A 23787-nucleotide genomic window follows, 5' to 3' on the forward strand; every position below is an offset into this window, starting at 1 on the left:
GCGCCATGATGAACGTCGGAAGTGAAGGATGGGAGTATTGAACAGAGCAACTGAAGTTGTTTTTGCCAGTCTATTCATGGCTTCTACTTGCTCGAGTCAAGCTAATTTGTCTGTGAACGTTACACACCTGGTTGTGGCTCACAGGCGGCGGTATTTAGAAAAGTTGGAAACAGCTAGCTTAGAAACCGACCCATACCTCCTCCCTCCCGACGTGTCGATCAAATTACCGACTTTGCCTGAATTCACACCACATAGTTTATATCGCTAAGTCATAAACAGGCTTTCCCCTTATAACGGAGCAGCATTAAAAACGTACAAAAGAGGAGATGCTAATCTTTTTTTTTTTTTTCGTACATGCTAGGCTACATGATGGTGGGGCACTGTCTCCATGGTTACCAATGGTTAAACGCTGCCTTCTCCGATATTTCATATTCGAATATTTGTTCGCTGCAAATCTGCGATTACACCGAGGGCTGACAGTAATCATCGTTGACGGTTGCTATCCATCGCTGCTGTATCTTTCCTGATTAAAAGTTACAAAATAAAATGAGAAGTTTGGTTTTCACCCTTGTCTTTCTCTGCGGAAGACCGCGCAGCACTCTGTGGCCATTTTTCCTAGGAAATCAACTTAATAAAAGCGATATTAGGCCACCACATGTGCGTTTCTTGACAGGCTTTACAGGAGCGCATAGGTTGTTTTGACGTCCGTCAGTGACGTCACGTGTAAAGGATCAATTGCAGTAAGAGTTAATTAGAAAAAGCTTTTGTATTCTCACATTTTATGTAAATGTTTATTTTATTTGTTTTCAAGCTTGATTCAGTATGTCTGACATGAAAAATACAACTGTACTATAGTTGAGCCAGTCAGCACATATTAGCTCCCTTAGTGGCATTGGTCTAATGTGCTGATGTGAGGCAATGTGACCAGAAGATGTCTATCTATGTTTAGTTAGGTATATTTTCTAAGGTGTACTTTGTGCTGCATTTCAAATCTTGTTGAAGCACAAAAATGATGGTGGGAATGGCCATAAAATTAATTGTTTATCGCTGGTGTCTTGAGTGCCACTGAGTTTTGAGATCTCTTCCTTTTTAATCAGGAACTAACCTTCCTTTAAAAAAAATCAGCTCTATTAACCATTTCTTTGTTTTATATCTTTTGGTGGAGGGTTCAATTACTATTCCAGGTGGCAAGTCCCAGTTTTATTCAAAAATCCAAGATGGCTGCCTACACTTTCAAAGAGGCAGGGTAAATATTACTTTTATTAGAAGCAAGATGTTAAAAACCAAAGAAATAAGATTATTTTTTGTAAATTATCCTTAAAAGATCAACTTGACAAATTTAAAAAATAAAATATCTTAGCAAAATCTGCCTACAAGTGTACTAATAATAATACTTCCAGGTATACATTGTTTTAGTAGAGTTCTTGATTTAATGTGTAGGCTAATTGAAACACCAAAATAAGAACAGAAACATACTTGTAAAGTCATTTAGAGTAAAATAATTTGACATTTATGTTGTTTGCAAGTTCTCAAAATACAGTTTTCAATGACAATATTGATATTTGTCAATATCATCATTTGACAGTATTGCGTATTCTATTATTTATTCCATTATGTTTAAAATAATTTCTCATTGCTGTTTAATTGTAATCCAAATTTTCTGCTGTTTAGTTATTATGTTTACATTTTATCAGATAAGGTGAAATGTGCAATATAGATAAATCTTTCCTTGAAATACGATATTCTGGCTCAGATTTAAAATATTCATCACATCTAAGCGTCATCACCTCACAGCCAATCACAGTGGCTTCTGTGTTCTTTTTTTTCCCTTTGTCTGTCAAATTGAACCAATCAGAGCGCGCGGAGCACTTTCTATCGACGAGATTAAAGTTGTTGTAAGGAGCGCGTGTGTGCGCGCGAGAAGAAATACTGTCCGGGGCACGAGACAGGCTTGAGGCGGCGGAGGACGAACAGCAAGTCTTATCGGATATTCTGGTTTTAATCCGGTGTTTTATTGGCTTAATTTCCACCCGTTCAGAGCTTTAAACCTGAAAGGAAGCAGGTCGCTTTTTAAAGGATTTTTTGGGGGGTAGATTAGCGTTTAGAGTCTGTAACGTCTCCTCTTCTTTTCCACGCCATATATTTAAGAGCTCTCTGTATGAATAGTTTTCTCGTTCCTCTGTCTCCACGGACTTCGGTTTTTGCTGCTGGAGGAGCATTTTTACCGATTCGAGATGACGGAAATCAGCGAAAAAGAAAGCGAACCTCAGAACCGGGACCTAAACCGGCAGGGTACCACCGTGTCCGGTCAGCCGGAATCAAAGGTAACAACACACCTGTTCGACAAACGCCAACTGTAAAACAGAAAAACCAACGATTAATTATTCAAACTAGTGTCTGGATTTATTTTTTTTAAAGAATAATGTTTTTTTGTGAGTAGGTTTTTGTGTTTGGTAACAAGGTGAGGTCTATCTCTAATTTGAAATAAAGGTAATTTTAGAAATGAGTGACTGAGCGTTTTCTGCCTTACGAAGCTAATTCTGTAGTAGCTCCAGGTCTTGCATAACGACTCTAAGCCTCTGTAATTCTCCCACCTTGCCTGACCTCAAAGTTAGAGAGCAGAGATTACACAAAGGTGTGCATGTTTTCGCTGACATATTCATATTCAATGAGAGCTTTCATTTTCTTGTAGATCTCAAATTAAAAACAAAACTTATTCCTGACAGATGCACAAGAGAACTCCTTCTAGGTGATATGGTTCTGCTTTATTTAAAATAAAATGCATTGTTTCACCTTGACTTTGAAAGATTAACTTATTAGTAATGCTATACAGTAATGCCATTTGTTTACTCAAACTTTTGGCATAATTTAAAATTTTGCAGTCAAAATTTGAAACACAACTTTCAAAATTAGGTGGATGAAGAAGAAAAATACATGTTAAAAATTCACAATTATTGTGACACTTTGTACAACTTATTTTTTACATCTGACAAGGTTGTGGCATAGTTTGTGGGAGCTTTTTGCACATTTGTCATACCCTCCATTCATCTTGTGACTTTCTATTGTATTTATTGCTGGGGGGGTCTATCAAAAAATATGCCTGGAGAACCATTTTGGATCATTATTCTCCTCGGTAATTAACCATTTTCACTTTGCTGTCAGTTTACTATTTTTTTCAATCCCTATCTAATAAGTTTCGTAGAGAAACAGGCCCACAGCATCACCAATCTTCCAGCATACCCAACACTGGGTATGAAATGCTTTCTGACATAGTCACTCTTTGTTTTGTTTTATTTCTTAACATGATCTTATTACTCTGAATAAATATCCACAAGTTATAGTCTGGATTTAATAACTGCATTAATTATTGTGTGGTTATGTTATTGTCAGATTATTCCCCCCTCTGTATTTTTAAATAAATGAAAGATATTATTTTATACCCCAACAATGTTTTGAACAATCAAGGTTCTGGTGATGCTCTTTGTTCACTAAGATAGTCCAATAAACATTTGAGGTTTATTGGATAACATCTATCCAGTAAACCTATAGTTATACTAAGATTACATTACACACAAATGTTTAGTAAATGGGAAACTTTTAACATTGCTAAATTTATTTAGGGTTGTCAGGGTTAAGGGGGTTCAATACAAATGCATGGTATGATATATAATGAGTCCACTGCACTGAACTCCATTGAAAACCTCCTGGTTATTCCACCAAATATTGATTTCTGAACTCTTCCTGAGTTAAAACATTAATATTGTTGTTTCTAAATGAATATGAACTTGTTTTCTATTATTTTGACGAAATAAATGCAAAATTTTTGCTTGGAATTTCAGACACATGTTGTCAGTAGTTCATAGAATAAAGGAACAATGTTCGTCATCATCTTAATTATCTTTATATAAATCTTAAACTTGTTCCTCATTATTTGACCACCCTATTCATTTTTCCATTTTCAGCTGAGCTTTAACAAGCAGCCTTAATTGCCAGAGATTATTAGTTTCCGATAGATTTTGTTGGTCATCTCCACGGGGGCCCAGATTAAGTCCAGCAGAGCAGATTTCTTGTTGTTGTCTCCGTTTGTCTACAGATACGATAATGAATGGTGGGCAGCGAGGTGGCACTTGAATTTATGGGCCAATCATCTAGCAGATGTTTGCAGTGTCCTGCTAGGGGCTCGGCCATAATTCACCCAAGTGGTTGTCAAGACAAAATGGATCTCCAAGCTACATCGACCATGTAGTTTAGATGTTTGTCAAGCCCCTGCTGGCAGCCCATTCCCTTAAACATCCTGCAGAGGAATGAAGAGGAATTTACTAAACATATGTCACAAGAGGTTCTTTTACATCTTTATTTCTTTCGATACACCTGCTATTTTAATAATTTCCCAACAACCTCAACCTTCAGATATGAGTCTTTTGCATCCATCTGTCTCAGCCCGTCAGCAGCAGCTCTCCTTCATGTCTCTCTTCGATCCCTCTCTGTTCTCCCTTGGAGTATTTATTACAGTGCTAAGTGGGCCCACCAGCTTTCTAGAGTGCTTCTAATAGAGGCAGTGACACAGAGTGAATAGTTATTCCACCTCCTCCACCTACAGGCAAGGTGACGACTCCAAAAATATTATTATTCCTCTATAATCACTTGGAGCACATGTCATTCAAATACCTTACACTCAGGATTGTATTAATATTTGAGAAGATGAGCAGAAATGCAATTTCTCACTTTATCTCATTCTTCAAGAATCTGTAAAATAGCTCTGGGGAATATGAACTTAAACCTTTATTGCAATATTTAGTGGTAAAAAAGTGACAATTACTTTTTCTTTAGGTAATTTTATGGATGTGATTGCCTGGCAGAGCACAAAATACAATGCTCTTACAAATACTCCTATTTATAATAATCTTTTTTAGCACAAAGAAGTGTAATTTGTATCACAAAACTGCTCACAGTAGCTGCATTTAATCATATTTTGAACTTTATTAGTATTTATCTTAACCCTTTATGACCTAAGTTTCAAATCTCCATCTGGATATTCTTGCTTATTTTAATTGTAGGCGGTTCCTTAAATGTCCTGTGAATAAATATATTTATCCATACAACTGGAACTTTCAATATCTAGCAGTTGTTTTTGTAATTTGCCATCTATTAAAAGAGCGTCCCTCAGATTAATTTCACTCCCTGCTACTTTGGGAGTGAAATTACCATAATAACCCGATATTAGCTGGAAAGCGCAACGTCTCCCCTTTCAGTTGGAATTTTTCAGATAGTGTGGCGGGATTACGGTACTGCAAATTTAACTATCGTTCGCCCTCCTTTCAGTATGGAAAGGTTAACAGACAGTAGAGAAAATAGTAAAAATACAGACAGTTCAGCGTTAATTCAAATTTATTGTAACTCTGCTACATCAAAATTCTCATAAGAAATTTGTCACGATAAATAATAATACGATAAATGCCCCCCCCTACTCTAGAACTTATAATTCATCTCATAGTAGTTTGATCTAAACATGAAACGTCTGCATAGTCAATCTGTTTTAGTATTGTGTCTTAATGGCACTTGCAGGTTTGATAAGGTTGGGATAATAAACTGCACTCTAATGGTTTAACCCTTCCAGGCCAAATGTATTGGCGACAATCCAGCTAAATCTGCAGTATTGTAATTTCACCAAACTTTGCACAATCTGAAAAATCCCAATGGTTTCTGGTTATTCTGGTAATTTCACTGTCCCTCTGAGGGACACTCTTTTAATAGACGGTAAATTGCAAGAATAACTTGCCAGATATTGGAAGTTCCAGTTGTTATGGATAAATGGGCAAATATATTTACTCACAGGACATTTACAGAACTGCGTACAATTAAAATAAGCAAAACTATCCAGCCGGAGATTTGAAACTTAGGTCATAAAGGGTTTTAAACAGTTCTCTGTCATCCTATGACATTCGTCTACATTAACAGCACTCACAATTAAGATTTAAACTATGAAATACTTTGCTAACCCCGTCATTTCTCTCTTTTGCCAACAGCAAAACAGTACTTTTGCTGTTGGCCCAGCAAAAGTACTGTTGGCCCAGTACTTTTGCTGGGCCAACAGACTTGCAGAGGCTATAACTCTCCTCTTTATGTTTTCCAAGCACCACCTCCTAAAAACAATAGGCTATTCTTTCAGGAAGGTGATGTGTTGATGCAAGGCAAAGAGGTCCTCTCAGATAAATGGCATGTTTGATGATTTTACACATCTGTTTTTAATCCAGAACAATCAAATAACCATGAATTTGGGAATTGTCCAATAGTCAGCAGGCTGCAGCATCTTATTTGCCTCATCATCTCAACGGTTTCTGCAATTCCTGGACTGTCGTATGTATCCTCTGTTGTTTCAGTGAGGATGAACTGATGATTGCACGCTACATAAAGTTTAATAAAGTCGTTGAAGTGGCTGAGTCTGCCGATAATGCAAGGTGGAGATATGCAGCAGTCTCCAGGGCCTCTGCACAGTTCACTGGATATTTGGCCAACACAGAGACATTTTAATGAGTCTGCAATGATGAAAACTGTTTCTTTCCAGCTCTTCCGCTCACCTTCATTTCACATTTACCTCCTTATCAGTTTTGTATTACTTTTATGCCCCACACATAGGTTATGTAACATTTTTCTCTTTCCATTTCCGCAGTCCGATGACCTTTTCCACCTGTCCTTCACTTCCTCATCCCTTTTCTTTCCTCTGCTGCACCATCACTGTTAATTTTCCATTATGATCTTTTCACTCCCTGACCCTTGCATAGTGCTTGATTGTAAAGATAAAGGCTATTTAGAGATGCTTTGAATAATAATGGAAGATAAAACGGGCACCCGCCGACTACATTAAACTAAATTCATCGTTTTGTAATTTTCTGCTATGATTCTAGGTTATTTGCAGCTCATTAAACGAGTCTTGCGTGTGTATTTGCCCAGCAGTGTAACATGCAGATTTTCTTCATTTGCATTGTGTAAAAGCACTGGCATTTATTTAGCTGCATTCTTTCTGCAGAATAAAATCTCAGCTTCTTTCAGAGTGTTTGTTGCACATGCCAGCACCAATCTGCAAACTTAATGAGTGCTGATGACATTTCTGGACAAAACAGATTCAGCCTACTTGTGTTTGTTTATTTCATATCTCTGCTTGCAGATGGATGCATCATTAAGTCATATAATTTTTTGACTGACTTGGATATGTTCATGATTTCCATGCCAAAATGATTGGGCAAAAATATGTCTAAAGGCTGAAAGCACCAGCGAGAAATTACATAAAACAGAGAATATCATCACTGCTTCTATTCTAAAATACATCAAACTAGAGCTATTTTAGTCGGACACCTCTAAATAAAATAAAATTAACCCTTTCATGCATAGCAGTCACTGCAGTGGACAGCTGTCAATAAGCCACTTTCTTGTGCTACTTGTGGATTTTTATGTTATGAATGCATAGAGACCACTAAAGTGGACACTAGTGCATCACAAAATACACTGCCAACTACTGGCCATCCACTGCAAGTGCAAGAAATTTTTTGTTAAATCCAATATGGCAGACCGACGAAAAAGCAACTGAGGAATATCCAGTCCCTCCTTCTACTCTTGATGTATTTACCAAATAACAACTTTGCATTTGGAGGAAATTACAACTGATCACCTAGAAAAAAATCTTAGAATTTTTTTTACTTTACTAACATTTTCCCACCTTTTTTATGTCTTAAGAAAATCAGAAATCAAATGACAACAAATCCTGACTTAAAAGATCATAATTCATGCATAGAAGGGTTAAATGCACCCAAATGACAGGTGCAAATGAATTTTGCACCTGTTTTTAAAAAATAAAGTATCATAATATAGAAACTAATCGGCTAATCAGAATTGTTTTCACTATGTTTGGGGCCAGCAATAGATTTCTGTAAGATAAAAATATCTGGGTTTATCTGCATAACTCATGACAACCAGGTGTAGGATGAGATGTAGCATCAATTTAGGGTTTACATTTTACTACTTGACACTTTGGCTGTTTTTCTTTTAAGATAAAATTAAATTTCTGGGATCATTTGAGAACATCAAAATCACAACCTCGAGGTTTTCTATTGCTGCGTTGCTGCAAAAATCTGCGTATTATAAGCCTGGTGGGGCCACCAGGCTTTACTTGTGCCCCCACCAGGCTGAGCGTTGTTAATTTATTTTAGTTTTTTTTAATGATTGCCTTTTTTAAGACCTTATAGTCTGTATTTAGGTATTAATCTTTCAGTTTTCCAGTAACACATAACTATCAAGTGATATTTTCAAATTTCCTGTCAACTGTAAACATGTTTTAGCTCAAAAACATGGCGGGCAGCTGGATGACTGCCCTAGCACCCCAAACACAGGGCTTAGTAAGTTTCTGGGGGAAACCATGGCAGTCCAACATGTATTAAATTATGGACTTAGAGAAAATGGTTTATTTTGTTCACCAACTCTTAAAACTCCTACCCATATCCTTTTATTCCTGATAAAGAACGTAGTTGGACTGAAAGGGGAAAGTTGGAAAATAGCAGAAAACGGATTTGTATCTGAGTTTTCATTATCATCACTTTATTTATGAAGCGATTTAAAAAAAACCCATCAGAAATAAAATGACAAATCTAAACGATTAAGAACTCAAAGCAGTAAAACAGAAAATAAAAGTTAAGTAAAATAAAGTCTCAGCTGACTTGAAGGTTGGTGAGTAGAATAAGTTTTTAGAGTTTTGTTTGATAATTACTGTTTTACTATTTTAACACTTGATGCACAAAGTAATTGGATAATAATTGGATCATCTGCGCCTTGATGATTTCCTGACTCCTTGTTTCCCGTTTTTATTTCCCCAGAAGGTGAAACAACTTTGCACCAGAACGGCAGCTGCTGTATGAATTCTTTCATCCTTCTCTTCTTGTTACATTCACACCTCTGTGTGTGGCTCTAAAAGGCCTGCCTGTTGTTTTTTTTGGTGATTTGCATTTTAGCAGACTCCAGCAGCCCACAAGCTGCCTGCCAAAGTGTGCAGAGAAAGAGGCTTTCATTTCCAAATCCGGCAGTTAAAAGGGCTTAACTGCAGAAGGAGCTCTTAGAAACCGCTGACAATCACAATGGCTCATTCATTTGCATATAATGGTAAAGTAACCATGCATACAGCAACAAGGTTGACTTCAATCACATTCATGGCCTGCTGTATTTTCTTATTTTCCCCCAAACACAGGCTGAGACTTCAAAATTCCTGACAGGGGAATTTTGAATCTTCACATTTTCAGGGATTTTGTTGCGCCTGTAATGCCTCGCAGAACTATTTATAACCTTTCAGGTTTTCCCCATTTCATGTTGAAATTACAAAAATCAATGGGATCATTGGGGTTGCAATGGAAGATGATTAGGGCCAATAAAATAAAAAGTGCCTTATTTTGTCTGAATTTTGACTTTAATCTTCAAAATTTTGACTTATTTCTTTGGGATTTTGACTTTAATCTTTTTGAAATTTGCTCTTTGTTCTTCAGAATTTTTTTTTTTTCCCCTCTGGAATTCTGACTTTAATCTTCAGAATTCTGACTTTTTGATCTCAAAAGTCATAATTCAAAAGTCAGATGTGACTTTTGAATTCAAAAGATCAAAAGTCGGAATTCTGTTTTGTATATTTTATGTGGCAAATAGTATTGAAAAACCTAAACGTAATTAATATAAAAATCAATATTTATAAAAAAACATATATAGTTTTGAACTTGTTCAAAACATTTTCTAATTTATGTTAGTCAGCAGTGCTAGAAAAATTACTTGCATTTCCTGAAAAAGATTGATTGAATTGATGTTTACCAAATGCACTCCAGCTGGATGGATGCCCGTCGAGGTCACCTTTAATTCAAAGCTCAGGTCGTTGTGAGTAGACCCATACATTTACCCTGACCTCAGTGTGTCAGATGATTTTGCAACAGATGTTACTTATCCTTCACTCGGCATCAGTTGTGTGGCATATAAGAATGTTTTTTCTTTTAGTATATAAATCAGTGGCGCCGTTTATAAATTGTTTTACTACACATTCTTTATTCTACACAGTTCCTCTGTGATGAGATTATTGCTGTCACTAGTTCAGCGAGGACTGTGTCGGGTTCTGTGATCCATAAATAGATTTTAAAATGTTGGAGAGAGTCACAATATTATCAGTAAATATTATAGTTATGAGCTGAGCTTTTGGTTTCTGCACTGTTTTTCAGGGAAGGTTGCAGACTAAAATAACTACCAATTAACCAGCAGCTTCTCCAACACAATGCTGCACATCTATTATAACTGTAACTATAAAGCTTTGGAGATAATAAAGATAGAGGAGTCTCTGCAGTGTGATGCCCTGCAGCGTAGACAGCTGTTATTGTCTTATGTCTCTTCTCTGTGCACAGTGATAATGATGAACTAAATCAGGATAGTATTTGGTGCTATTTTTTAAAACCTAAACTTTTAAAAGACTTAATCACATTCTTTTTGGTCTCCATGTAGATATGATGATTAATATAAAATGATTAATAAACAAAAAGGAGGAATGAAAAGGATTAGTTTCTTGATGGAACAAATAATATTGTTTTCACTTTGAAAACTGCAGAATATCAAGCAAGCGCGATGAAAAATCAAAGTAGAGGAAGAGCAGAAAAACACCTCAGATTTGTTAGAGAACTGGGTAAAATCAAGGTGTATAAATACAGTCTTTCATCTTTGTTGGATGAAAGAGAGGTTTGTGATTACTGGTAGGAAACAGCTGAGAGGGGACCCAAAAACTGAGGCAATGAGCAGCACAGAAATGCATAAAAATCAAGGTTTTACTGGCATACAGTTCACCCAGATGGTGGATGTGATTGGTGAATGAACAAAGAAAAGAAACGTTTTTCCTTTTGGATTTTAAACATAGAAATAATCTGTTTGGACCAACACGCACCTCTGGGAAAAACTAAGAGCTCACTGCACTGAACCTCATTATAAACCTGGTTATTCCACCAAGTATTGATTTCTGAACTCTTCCTGAGTTAAAACATTAGTATTGTTGCTTCTAAATGAATATGAACGTGTTTTTTTTGCATTATTTTAGGTCTGAAAGGGCTTGATTTTTTTTTTTTCATTCCTCCTTTTCTGCAAATAAATACAAAATTTTTGCTTGGAGTTTCAGAGACATGTTGTCCGCTGTTCATAGAATAAAAGAACAAAGTTCATTTTACTCAAACATAAACCTATAAAGAGTAAACTGAGAGAAACTGGTCATTTTAAGTGGTCTCTCAGAGCTGCATTTGATGTGTATTTGCTGTCTGTTACTGGTTTTCACATTTGTTGACTATGACCTGTTTAATATATTTTCATGATGCACATTTCTGGACTTTGTTGCAGAAATGTGCTACACAAATAAACTCGATTGATTCATTTTAGATGAATGTGATGACCTGAAGGTTAAAGTCTAAACAGTTTGTGTCCAGGGTGTGTGGGGTCTGCAGACTGCTCATTTCCAGACCTTAGACCTGAACAAGCCCTTATGTTTCTCTCAGCAGACCTAATTGTTCGTTGTCATGTTTTATGAGCCAAACTACATGTTTTGTAGGGACATTTACCAAAAAATAGATTGATTTTTACAGCTCAATTAGAAAATTAGCTTGCAGGAAGACAACATTTTTCCTTCCAAACCAGACAGAAGATCAGCACAGTAAAGCAGCTTAAAGATCTAATAGAGATGAACACTCATTACTGAATGGGGCTTCAGTTGAGCCAAGAAAAGACCATTAAAGAAAGCATAAACTCAGCTTTCTCTTGAAAGCATTTATGAGAGGAACCTAGTGGGTCTTTTCATCACTCAATCTAATTGGATTCTTTAAATCTGTATCTTATAGAGGAGAAACCTGATCAATACTATCGATTTTTTTTTTTTTTTTTTTTGTGTGTGAAGTGAGTGCAGGTGGACAATGTGGTGGATATAAAAGCTAAAAAGTGCAATAAACATGATAGGGAGGTTGTAATATTGTTAATATCTTGACATGTTTGTCTAAATTTCTTCACAGCCGCCACATGAAAATCATTACGATAACTTAATCTGTGTGGTTTAATGCGGTGACTACAGCCAGATAATGAGTTCATCGCAAACTGGAGAGCTGCTCTTCACTGTCAGAAACCCATTACATCCTTGTCCTCATCCGTCAGCCTTCCCCCTTAATGTACGACTCCACTGCAGTTTTATTTCCATATACCGCCCTCCCATAATTTCCGAATCTCTAATTGTTCAGCGAAATGGAGGCAAACGGCAGCAAAGACGAACAAAACGTTTGCCTGCATACAGTGAAGGTGTGGGGCGCTCAATAGCATTAATTCAATGTGAATTTTAAGAAGTATTGACATAGGTGGTTTCAAAAGAGGCTGTAAATCTGCAGCCCAAGGAAAAGTGGAGGAGAAAGATAACAAAATATCAGAAGTTATCTTGACTTTGAAGGGACAGTCAAAGCGTTCAGCGTCCAGAGAGTTTAAACCCTGAGTAGCCCTTCAAGCTGGGCACCTGCTTTCACATTAAACACCTGCCAATATTTTAAACAATAAAAACCTAAAGTAAAAAGGCTTGCACTGATAAATGCTTGTTGAATTTACTGGGAATCAGATGGGGAGCGTCGGTTCCTCCCCTGGTTTTTAGTTTTGGTTCGTGAATATCATAGTACGGTATCTGCAACCGGTTTTCAACCCTTCCCGACCAAACGTGTTGCCAGCGACGCAGCCAGACTTGCAGTACCGTAATCCCGCCACAGGTTACGCTATCTGAAAGATCCCAGCGGTTTCTTTAAAAAAATTCTGTTATGACTGAAACTTTTACTTGGTAAAAATTTGGTTTGGTTCCTCTTTCTCTGTGGAGAAATTAATGCAGAAGCATAAAATATTTTCACTAAGATTGGCTAATTTATCCCTTTTTTGAATCCAAACTCTAATACACTATCATTTGGTTGACTTTAAGGCCATTCGCAAACAAAAATACAGAAATTGTGTCATGTAATTTAGTCCTTTCAAATCTCCGCCTGGATAATTTTGCTTATTTCAATTGTACGAAGTTCTTTAAATGTCCTGTGAGTAAATATATTTGCCCATTTATAAATAGCAACTGGAACTTTCAATATGTAGCAAATTATTTCCGCAGTTTACTGTCTATTAAGAGTGGCCATCAGATTAATTTCACTCCCTGCTACGGCAAGAGTGAAATTACCGTAATAACCCGATATTGGCTGGAAAGCACGTCTCTCCTTTCAGAAACTGAATTTTTCAGAAAGCGCAACGTGTGGCGGGATTACGGCTGGATCCGTTTAGGCTTAGAGGGTTAAAATTGGCAGAAAATATAACGTATGGAGAAGTGAAAATTTGGGAAATGCCAAACAAAATCCTGGAAATCTTGAAATGCTGCTCACCGCTCATGTACCTTTTCCGATTCTGTGTGCTTGCTTTTTTCTAGCACGTATAGCTTTCGGATCATCGTTCTCTGAAACACTTGGATGTTTGCTCAATTTGAGCGATTCTTCTTTTTACAAAGCAGTCTTAAAACATTCCCTCTGTGTTCCAGCTGCAGCGACTGAAGCGCTCCTTGTCCCTCAAATCAGTCATACGCAGCAAGAGCGTGGATAACTTCTTCCAACAGAGCAACGGCGAATCTCGGCCAGCCTCAGCCATCATCACAGCGCCGCCACGTCCATCGTCTCCTCCCTTCTCTGAGTCCCCTCTGGGCTATGAGCGCTCTCCCTCTCTATCCCCATCAGTCAGCCCCAACCCTTCCTTGTCGTCACATTCCTCTTCCATCAGCCCTTCGCTGTCCCGGACCTTAAAGAGCCAGCTGAAGTCTCAGCCAATGCAACCGGTCAAAACTCACTGTTTCCAGGACCATGTCTTCCGTAGGCCTACCAGCTGCCAGCGATGCAAACATATGATCCAAGGTAGGTCAATTAGCAAGCTGCTCAGCAATTTATTATTGTATTGACTTAACCGGAAAGTGCTTTTCATCTGCTGTGTATTCAGGAAATTCCAAACAAGGGCTGCGTTGTAAAGCCTGCAAGCTGGCGGCTCATCTTTGGTGTTCCTCTGAACTATCTCAGCAGGCCTGTAATGGCAAGGTAAGAGACTCGGTGTAACCAGTGGAGGTTTCTGATATGGGCTACCACCCAGGGTGGCATGAGCTCCCCCGGCATCCGCAGGGCTCCCCTTCAGTGGATGTTAGAGAGTCATAATGTGATTTATAAACGATTTTTCACATTAAAAAGAGTCTGTTTCACTCCGCCGCTCTCGGTAGCGCACGCTTGTGAAAAAAATAACATGGATAACAAAACTTACAGCTTATTTGCTAAACATAATTCACAGCCATAAGTTAAAAATGTATCCATATGGGCGGAGCGTAGTCTCCTTTTGCACCTTATGGAGTCATGGTTTGCCCTGCTGCAGATACTACATGGCCAATAAAAGTAAGCTAAAGTAATTTTATTTATATAGCACATTTTCAGCAACAAGGCAATTCAAAGTGCTCACCTGTTGGCTATCTGCACATACTCACACCTAAGGAGAATTTAGGGAGACTAATTAACCTAACAGGCATGTTTTTGACTGGAGTACCCAGAAAGAAGCCACACATTCACAGGAAGAACATGCAAACTCCGTGCAGAAAGATTTCAGACTTCGTCTCCAATCCAGGTCTTTTTTCCTGCAGCTTAACAGTGCCAGCAGCTATGCCATTATGCAGCCATATGCCTAATATCTTCTAAATATACAGTACCATTAAGGTTTTCATAAATATTATGCTTGTAGCTTAAGTGTGACAGATTTTCCTGTGCTGTGAAAGGAAGCTTATTAGCTAAAAAATGCTTAATTGGCTATTTTGTACTGATTGTTTATGTGAAGTTCTCTGTTTTCTTTGCTCCTTTGCTTCACCCCAAACAAAAAAAAAAGTCACATAATTAATTAGATTTACTGTAATTGTTTCCAAAATGTACTGGGAATGTGGCTGTTCCTTGGAGAGAAGACACAAATTAAGAATGCTCTGTATCAGCAGAATTAAATGGCATCTGGATGCCTTAAGTGTCTCTGAGTCATTTGGCGCAGCCTTTTAGCCCTGGTAATATGCCCAGTCCCAAAATCCCTGGCTTGTAGAGAGAGAGAATAAAGTCCCCTTTTCACACCAGCAAAGACAAAAAGGTGGAGGTATAATTGGAACATGGGTTGACTGGAAATGTATGAAAGAGTAGCAGAGGAGCACATTTTTTTCCTCTTCTATATGCCATGCCTTATCAGAAGAAAAAAGGCTGAGTCTAGCAGTAGTAAAGTTCATCTGGTTACATCCCCATATTTTGTCTGTCTTACGACCTTTCTGCTTCTTTACCCTCTTTCTCTCACTTGTCTGGATGCAACATTTCCTCTAAACTTTGCTGGAAAATCAATATCTCTCTGTACCAGCTGGTCTGCCTAATTCAGTGTGAAATTTGCTGTGTTTGAGGCGAGCACTGTCCCCCAAGGATGTGCATGCTCTCACCAATCCAGTGTCCTTTTCGATCACTGCACACTCATCAAGGCAGAGATTAGCCGTTTTGTGAAATTAGGCGCGTAAGCCAGCATTTATGCATGTAAATTAAAGTTTTTCAATGAAAACATTACAGCTGAGGGAAATGGCTTAAAAATAAAATCTCCGATTTATTTTAATACCAAATCTGAGGTCTGGTTTTGATCTTTTTTTTTTTTTTCTAAACAAAGAAATTACAAATTACAGAAAATGTTTTATAAAAGTGGCTTTTTCCCCCCACTTTTATAAAATATAAAAGTAAGTTGCATGATGGGACGCTATGGCCAGGCTACAAGAATTTTTATTTAATTACAAGAATATTTTCATAGTTTTAGCAGAAAAAAATGCCTTATAATTATGAGCTAAAAGTTGTTTTAATCAGAAAAAATCTGCCTGATATTAATTTGATGCTAATGTGTTAAAAGATTAGGTATTCCTATTAGCTATTATCTGTAAAACTTATACCAGAGTATAAGTTTGTACGATGTTCAACATTCTTTGTTAATTTTTTCTCTCTCAAAAATGTCTCCTAATATTACAACTTTATTCTTGTCCACATTTTCCAAAAATTAAATCTTCAAAAACCAAAACTTTGATTGATAAAATAGAGTTATCATCAAGCTTGTTTATAATTTTGCGGAGAGTGCAATTAAGGCGATTGCTTCAGTTGCGCTTTATGTTTCAGATCTTGTTAAAATACACAACTAAGCATATGAAATTAAGAAACAAATTAATTGTTGTTATGCTGTGGATCTTCAAAGACCTTGAGGGAGCTACAACTAAGTTTGGCTGTTGGGAGCAGCGCCTTGGAGAAATGGACCGGCTTAGCATGACTGACCTTGAGTTTAAAGGCCATTTAAAAAAATAAGAAACACGTTCACCTCTTTTAGATGCTTCAGCTTTTCATAATTCAGTTAGCCCAACAAAATGTACAAACAAAAATTTGCCGAGTTGTGAAACGAACAATCAACAGCTGCTTTTGCCACCCACTACTTTTTATCTACTTTTCAATTTCAGACCTGCATTTACACGACTATAACTTTTATACCATAAATCTAACGTGAAGAATCCAACCTTGTTATCCACTTTAAATGCTAATATAGTCGTCGCTTTATCACAGTCATGAAACGTAACTGTGGCAAAGCAAAACCAGAGGTAGATACTTTCCCCAGTGCGTTATTTATAACTTCACCACCCTTTGGTCGTTTTCAGCTAATGTGCTGACCATACACTTTAAAATATCTCCGTAATCGGAGTCATTAATGACTCTACAATCCTGAAATCTGTTTTGTAATCAATGTTAAACGTTAAGATGTAAAATACTTTTAATGGGAAGCTGGGAATGCTGAGCACTGCACAAAAAATGCAGGAAAGCTTTGCACACACACATCCTCACTCTTTTCTGTTGTACTTCACTTTTTAGCTGTTAACATATAAGAACAGTGAAGGAAATGTATAAATGAAACTGAGTAACTGACTTTTGTTTGATTTCAAAAGGTCAAAAGGGATGAATCGATGCCTAAAACCTTCTGATTCAGCTTGAGTACGTTCCACCTACAGCCTGTCTGAAGGCTCAGATGGAGAAATGTCAACAGCAATTACTTGCTTTTCTCCTGTGGTAAAACAGAGGTAGTTGGGAGCAGGTGTGAGCTTTTTACAAATGTCCTCAATTACAACACTGGTGCAATAGTATGCAAGTTACTGAGCTCATGATCTTTTGTTGACATTGCAGGACGTAATGTGTTTTCCCAACGGCCAGGCTTGGATTTTAGTAAAAAAAAAAATAAAAATTAACAAAAGTATTACGATGTGCCGCCCTGCAGTGGGGCAACGCAGGTTGCTACAATAGATGGTAGCCACACAGGCACACCCATTAGAAGGAAACAAACGCACCCAGTGTAACACTTTCATTCTATTGGCTGAGAGGTTGCCAGGCGACAGTGCTTCTTCGCATGAGCAGAAAATTAAGTGAGCAGAGACGTTTGCAAGCGGAGCTCTGATCCGAACAGAGAAGGTTTGAGTGCGAGGAGAAAGGTTTGAGAAAGCACAGTGAATATTTGAAAGAGGGCAGAAGTTTTGAGTACAAGCTTTAAAAGTTTTGAGAACAAAAGACATGAAGTCCTGCTTTCAGACTGAAAATGTGTGCTCTCAAATTATGGCAGAAAAATTCCCCCATATGTTGCTTTCTGCGTTAATGTTGACACATTAAATATTGTAGTAATTTCTTACTGAACATCTCGTTATTGCGCCCTCTACTGCACATGTGGGTCACTTTCAGGTCGTTTGCAGTTCACACTGGAGACCACAAACAGGTCGCATATATTTGGAAGCATCATTTCGGACTGCAGTGTAAACTTAGTCATGCTGTGCAATTCTTAGATTTAGACTTTTGTTGGGGGTGTCTTGTGGTGTGTTCAAGTCCACTGTTTTCCTCAAACTGGTAATGTGAGGGTTAAGGCAGCATGATGTTGGACTGTTGCTAGTGAAGGTGCTCTGAGTTTCAGCATTTCGAATCTACTAAGGTTTTGTGTGCAGAACCCATTCTTGTCTTTTGTCTATTCTAAGTAACATCCTGTCTTCGCATCTCTTCTGGTCTTCTAATATTTCAGTCTGGAGCCTTTAAGAGAAACTTCAGCTCTCCTCTGCTAACCATTGATCCACTGAGTATAGTCCAGGAGGCTCCAGCTGCCCAAGGTGAGGGATGAAACCTCTGGATGATTTGTCACACCGACAAACAACTGCAGTGTCTCATCGTAATATTGTGTCTTTGTACAGAGACAGAGAATGTCATCGTTGACCCTGTGTATGAAGCACTGCGTTACGGGACGTCATTGGCTCAGATGAGTCGCTCCAGCTTTGGAAGTATCTCCGAATCCCCTTGTCATGAGGTATAAAATACACACCAGGTAGACCATTTAAGTTAAAGTTCATGTTAAATGGAAACGTTATTAACTTTGCTTTCTTTATCACAGTCCGATACACTGCAAGGTAAACTAGAAAACCAACCAATCGCTGAAGAGGAAATTATTCCTGGAAGTAAGTTGTTTCTTTTGCATTCATCTGCTAATTTTATGCCATTTTTTTATTATTATTTTTAGAAATGTAAGCACAAATAATTTCTTATTGGATCGGAGATGCATTACACTGCTTAAATTTCCAAATCCAGCATTTTCCATGACAAAACTGAGGTCAAAAGCTTTCCGGCTTTGTTGGAATATGTTCTTCCTACCGGGGATTTACTAAATGTATGGCTTCAGCTCAATTTGCTTCTTTACCAATATGATAAAATGCTGTAAAGATACAAAGTGTCATTCATTTGTGGCAGATGGTTCCTTTTCATATCACAAAAACTTGGGAATAAAACGGTTAAACGTTATAAAAGTGACACAGTACAGCAGCCTGAATAAAAAGCAGATATGCCTTAATAAAAAATGAAGAAAAAAAACACTACATCATATTTTCAGTTATTTATTGTTGATATATTTAAATTGGCCTCTGTCTCTTTAAGAAGCTCCTACTCTTTCCGACACTAATCACAACAACGTTTCTCCATGATGCTGTTTATAATTGTTCGTAGGAGCTTTGGACTGAGAAGTAGTTTGTATTATAAGTTCAGCAGACTCGCAGTCCACCAGGTGTTTGCTAATTGCTGCTGCCGCTAGTCTGGAGGAGCTGAGTGGTGGAGGAGCTTTGACTAAATGGGTGGTACAGTGTATGTTCTGGCATTAAGGGAACCCCGAATGGCTGCCGTGTGAGACTCAAGGATTTCTCAAACATAAAATACAAATATTTTAACACGAGCATCGGTGTTCAGAGTACAAAAAACCTCGAGGAATCCTTTTAAATTTCCAGTTCACCTCCAAAACAGACATTTGAGATCTGGAGTGGTACACGTGTCTGGTAAAGAGATACCACAAGCTAAATGTCAAAAAGTTGAAGGACTATGCTGCTATGATATCATTTACAGTGTAGACTTGAGGTTTTCTTTGTGTGTGTATCCAGTACTTTTCCCTTTTGCTCTTTAGTCCCAAGAGAAAAGATCATCTCTGTTTGTTCTGCCACCACTTTACAGTACCTGACCTTCACTTCTGCCTTGCTGTCTCGGTCACAAAGTGTCATCAGCTCTCTCTCTATCTCTCTCCTTTTACTTTGCACTTTTACTCTTTCCACTGTCTATTTCTTCCATGGGACCTTTCATATTGTCTACCGTCCCTTTCCTTTTTGTCTTTATGTGTCTGTCTCTCCAGTGCTCACCCCTCCTGAAAGCGAGAAGGCTGATTCAGAGGACAGGGTCAGCCTGAAGGTGTGTAGTCAGCATTCTCCTCTTCTTTCAGCTTATTTTTATTAGAACAAGCATTCTCTGCAAGTCTGTCTTCCTCTTTATTTCTTTCCTTTGGTTCTGCACTTGGACGAATTTGACGACTGTTTTTAATTTTGCGCGTTTGTTGTCGCCAGACTCCGAAGCGAGTCGAAGTTCACTCCATTCACACGTACATCGCCCTCTACAAGTTTCTGCCTCAGGAGAAGAATGACCTGGAACTACAGTTAGTAAGATTTCTTTGTGTACTGTATGCGTGATTTTGCATGAATTAGAGTGGCCAGGTGAGAAAGGACATTCATACACCATCTGCCTGCTCAGCAGGACGATTGCAGGGGGCTCAGACTGGGAGGGAGGAACGTGCTGGGAGGCTGCGAAGGACAAACAGCTGCACTGAGTGCATGTCAGAAAATAGTTTTCGTATCTTAGCAGGTACACCTAACTGCTGAGTGTGGTACCACACCTGCAACTAATCTAAACACTGCAAAAACACAAAATATTACCAAGTATTTCTGGACTAGTATCAAGTGCACACTTGGAATAAGACAAACTAACTTACAAGTAACTTTTCATGCACTTTTTCTAAGTAAATAAGTCCTTAATATTGATGAAAAAGTACTAGTTCCATTAGCAGATAAATGAACTTATAACATGGGAAAAATGTCTTGTTATAAGTGAAATAATCTGCCAATGGAACAAGAGCTTCTACATCTAGTTATAAAGCTTCTGTTTAGTTAGTTTTATCTTATTTCAAGTGTATTAAGATATTTGCTCTGGAAACTTGACCAAAAATACTTGGTAATATTTAATTGTTCACTGTTAGTGCAGTGAACAATTCAGGCTTGGGATTTCAGTGACTCTTAAAGCTGTTTGTGAAAGAATCAAGTCAGTAAGGAAACGTACAGCAGAGTTAGACATTTACTGATTGGGGAATTTTTAAAATATATTTATGGAGCTTGATACACAAATGTAATAACTTTGTGACAAAACGTGACCTCTGCACATTCAGGGGTCAGGTATTTGCTAATATTTTGTGGTACTATTATGATAGCAATAATAGTACCATGACCCATTCTAGACCGAATGTGTCAGCGACGACACATTTTTACAAGCCAAATTTCCAGCACCGTAATTCCGCCACACGTTGCGCTATCTGAAAAATTGCAACGGTTTCTGAAAGGGGAGACGTTGCACTTTCCAGCTAATATCGGGTTCTTACGGTAATTTTTCTCCGGCCGATGCAGGGACCATGTTTTTTTGTTTGTGTAATCTGATGAAACACTGTTTTAATAGATGATAAATTGCAAAAATAACTTGCTAGATATTGAAAGTTCCAATTGTTATGGATAAATGGGCAAATATATTTACTCACAGGACATTTACAGAACTTTGTACAATTAAAATAAGCTAAAATATCCATGCGGAGGTTTGAAACATAGGCCTCAGAGGGTTACAAAACTAATTATTACTTAGTTTTTTAGGTACCTGTATGGCTGAATCTGCAGGGCACATAATTCATATTACATATTATATTTGTCTGCAGGCCTGGCGACCGAATTCAAGTCACAGATGACTCGAACGAAGACTGGTGGAAGGTGGGCGGCACTCCACTGTAATTTTTATCCCCTGAATATTTCAAAAGCTCAAGTTTTTGCCCTTTCTGCTAAGAGCTTTACCACTATAAATATCCAGATTGCCACTGAATGGATAGTACGGTAACCCATGTTTAATGCATCGCCCTGCCTTGGGAAGCTGAAGGCAAATCTGTTTAGAGGCAATGATTGTGAAGCATAGCCTAGAAATCAAATTTTAAAATGTGCGTGGTTTAAATCATTTTCTAGATCAAATGGCTCCATATAATGTGAGCTATAATATTAAAATAAAAAATGACTAAGCACATGGATTTGAATGCAAATCAGTAACTCATTTTACAAATAAAAAAAACTGCTTTTAAAGTGAGAATAACTAGAAACTTTACAAAGAGAAATGTGTTTTTATCTAATGATGGCAACGATAATTTAGAGACAGAACCAAAATAATATCTTTCAGTTCAGGATACAGATGAGTTGCCTGTTTATGCAGCGAGTCACATAATCAAAACTGAAAGGATTAGGATTCTTATGGCTGTTAAACCCGAGGCCGTCAAGGTTTGGAGACTTCTTCAAATCATAAGCACAAAGATTATTCTGTACATTTAGAAATGTATTTATTTTAGAGAGGAAATAAGTCATGACATGTCTGACATGAAATCCACACTAAATATTTTTTACCAATGTAAGCAATTCACACATCTCTATTAAATAATGTAGATTGTTAAATATGTTAACTGCAGAGATGGACTGTGCCATTCTTTGCCTAACCTAAACCTGGCTTAACAGCAACATGCCGTTGAGCAGGGGTCCCCAAACTACGGCCCGCCTCCACATTTGGTCCTGCCCCCTCAACAATACCAGAGAGCATTCAGATTTTTTTTCATTTATTGTATTTTCCGGTTTATATGTGGATTTTTCTTCAACCACCAGGGGGCTCTTTAGCAGGAAGTGTGTACTGTAAACTGTGGGTGTTTTGTTTTGCATGGCGCATTGCTGCCATCTGTTGGACTTTTAGGGAACTGCTTGACTTTTATGTTATTTATCAGTACGGTTGTTTGCTAGCGGTAGAGCAGATGAACACGTGTCTGTTATGAACGCCGCATTCCAGGTCGAGTTCTTCGAAGCAATGCCTGTAAGTAGCAGCTTATACTTCAAAACGAGCCTTTATGTTAACGTATGAGAAATTAATATGTTAAAGTTACATTCCGTTTCACTCATGGGTTTTGCCCATGTGCTTTCTGGGTAAAAATCAATCAAGAAATGCAGCCCCCCCTCCCCCCCCCCCCGGGGAAGGGAAAAGTTATTTTGCCCTCACAGGAAAAAGTTTGGGGACCACTGCCGTTGAGCCTTCCAGATCAACAGTATTCAGTTATTCCAAGTGGACTGCGACCAACACTCAGAAAAAACAATGTATGTCAGAAGGAGCAGGACAATATATGTAAGTGAATGCAGATTGGTGTACAAACTGTGGACTGGTTAACAGCTGTCAGCCATCCTATCTGCCTCAGGAGTTTACTGCGGTGTTCGTCACCATTGTTTACATTCCGCTGGGTGCTAAAGGCAACGAAGCTTCGAAGGAGCTGTACGACACCGTTAGCTCAATACAGATGAAGCACCCAGAGGCGTTTTACATGAGCTGGGGGACTTTAACCACGTGAAACTGACGGACACTCTGCCCAGTTTTTACCGCCATGTCATCCTTCGTACACTCTGGACTGTGTGTACACACCAACATTCACGGTGCGTACAGAGCTCTTCCTCACTCTTGTCTAGGCCTCTCCGACCACATCTCTGGTGCCAGCATATTGTCCGCTGATGAGACGGATTAGACCAACAAATAAGACAGTCACTGTGTGGCCCAGAGCCTTTGTACTCCAGGGCTGTTTTCAGCCCCCAGATTGGTAGATCTTCTCAGAGGCAGCTACTTATGAGGGAGAGGTGGACCTGGAGGAATACACCTCCTCTGTTCTTGGCTTCATCTCCAACTGTGCTGATAATGTCACCACCACCAAGACAGAAACCTGCTACCCAAACCAGAAACCCTGGCTGAATGCTGAGGTAAGAGCTCTGCTGAAAGCCAGGGACGCTGCGTACAGGACAGGCGAGGCCTTGCCACCCCTGTTGCCACCCCAGCTAGCGACAATGAATTAAATAAAAAGTTATGGCAAATCGGACATTAAGCGCATACAACTCTTTTCCGACAACATTGAATGCAACACCATGTAACCTTACACCAACTGCTATGTAGCGGGAAGTGCGAGAGAAGGACAGAGCGAGAGGCAGCATTGATGGATATATACATGTATATTCAGTAGTGG

At 38.3% G+C, this 23787-nt stretch overlaps 1 protein-coding gene across 1 annotated transcript in view; it reads left to right on the plus strand.

Annotated features, from left to right (window-relative positions):
* The first annotated feature begins 1887 nt into the window (after window positions 1-1887).
* Window positions 1888-23787, plus strand: part of LOC106949742 (SH3 and cysteine-rich domain-containing protein 2-like) — a 48723-nt gene continuing 26823 nt past the window's right edge. Inside the window, exons 1-9 of the mRNA XM_015036216.1 lie at window positions 1888-2324; window positions 13583-13949; window positions 14032-14126; window positions 18169-18253; window positions 18335-18447; window positions 18532-18595; window positions 19807-19862; window positions 20015-20103; window positions 21421-21472. Of these exons, the coding sequence (XP_014891702.1) occupies window positions 2235-2324; window positions 13583-13949; window positions 14032-14126; window positions 18169-18253; window positions 18335-18447; window positions 18532-18595; window positions 19807-19862; window positions 20015-20103; window positions 21421-21472 (1011 nt within the window). The 5' untranslated portion in view covers window positions 1888-2234. The remainder of the gene's footprint in view (window positions 2325-13582; window positions 13950-14031; window positions 14127-18168; window positions 18254-18334; window positions 18448-18531; window positions 18596-19806; window positions 19863-20014; window positions 20104-21420; window positions 21473-23787) is intronic.

Source organism: Poecilia latipinna, unplaced genomic scaffold (genome assembly GCF_001443285.1).
Source record: "Poecilia latipinna isolate Pla-1442-1.1 unplaced genomic scaffold, P_latipinna-1.0 Scaffold22, whole genome shotgun sequence".
Classification (NCBI taxonomy): Eukaryota; Metazoa; Chordata; class Actinopteri; order Cyprinodontiformes; family Poeciliidae; genus Poecilia; species Poecilia latipinna.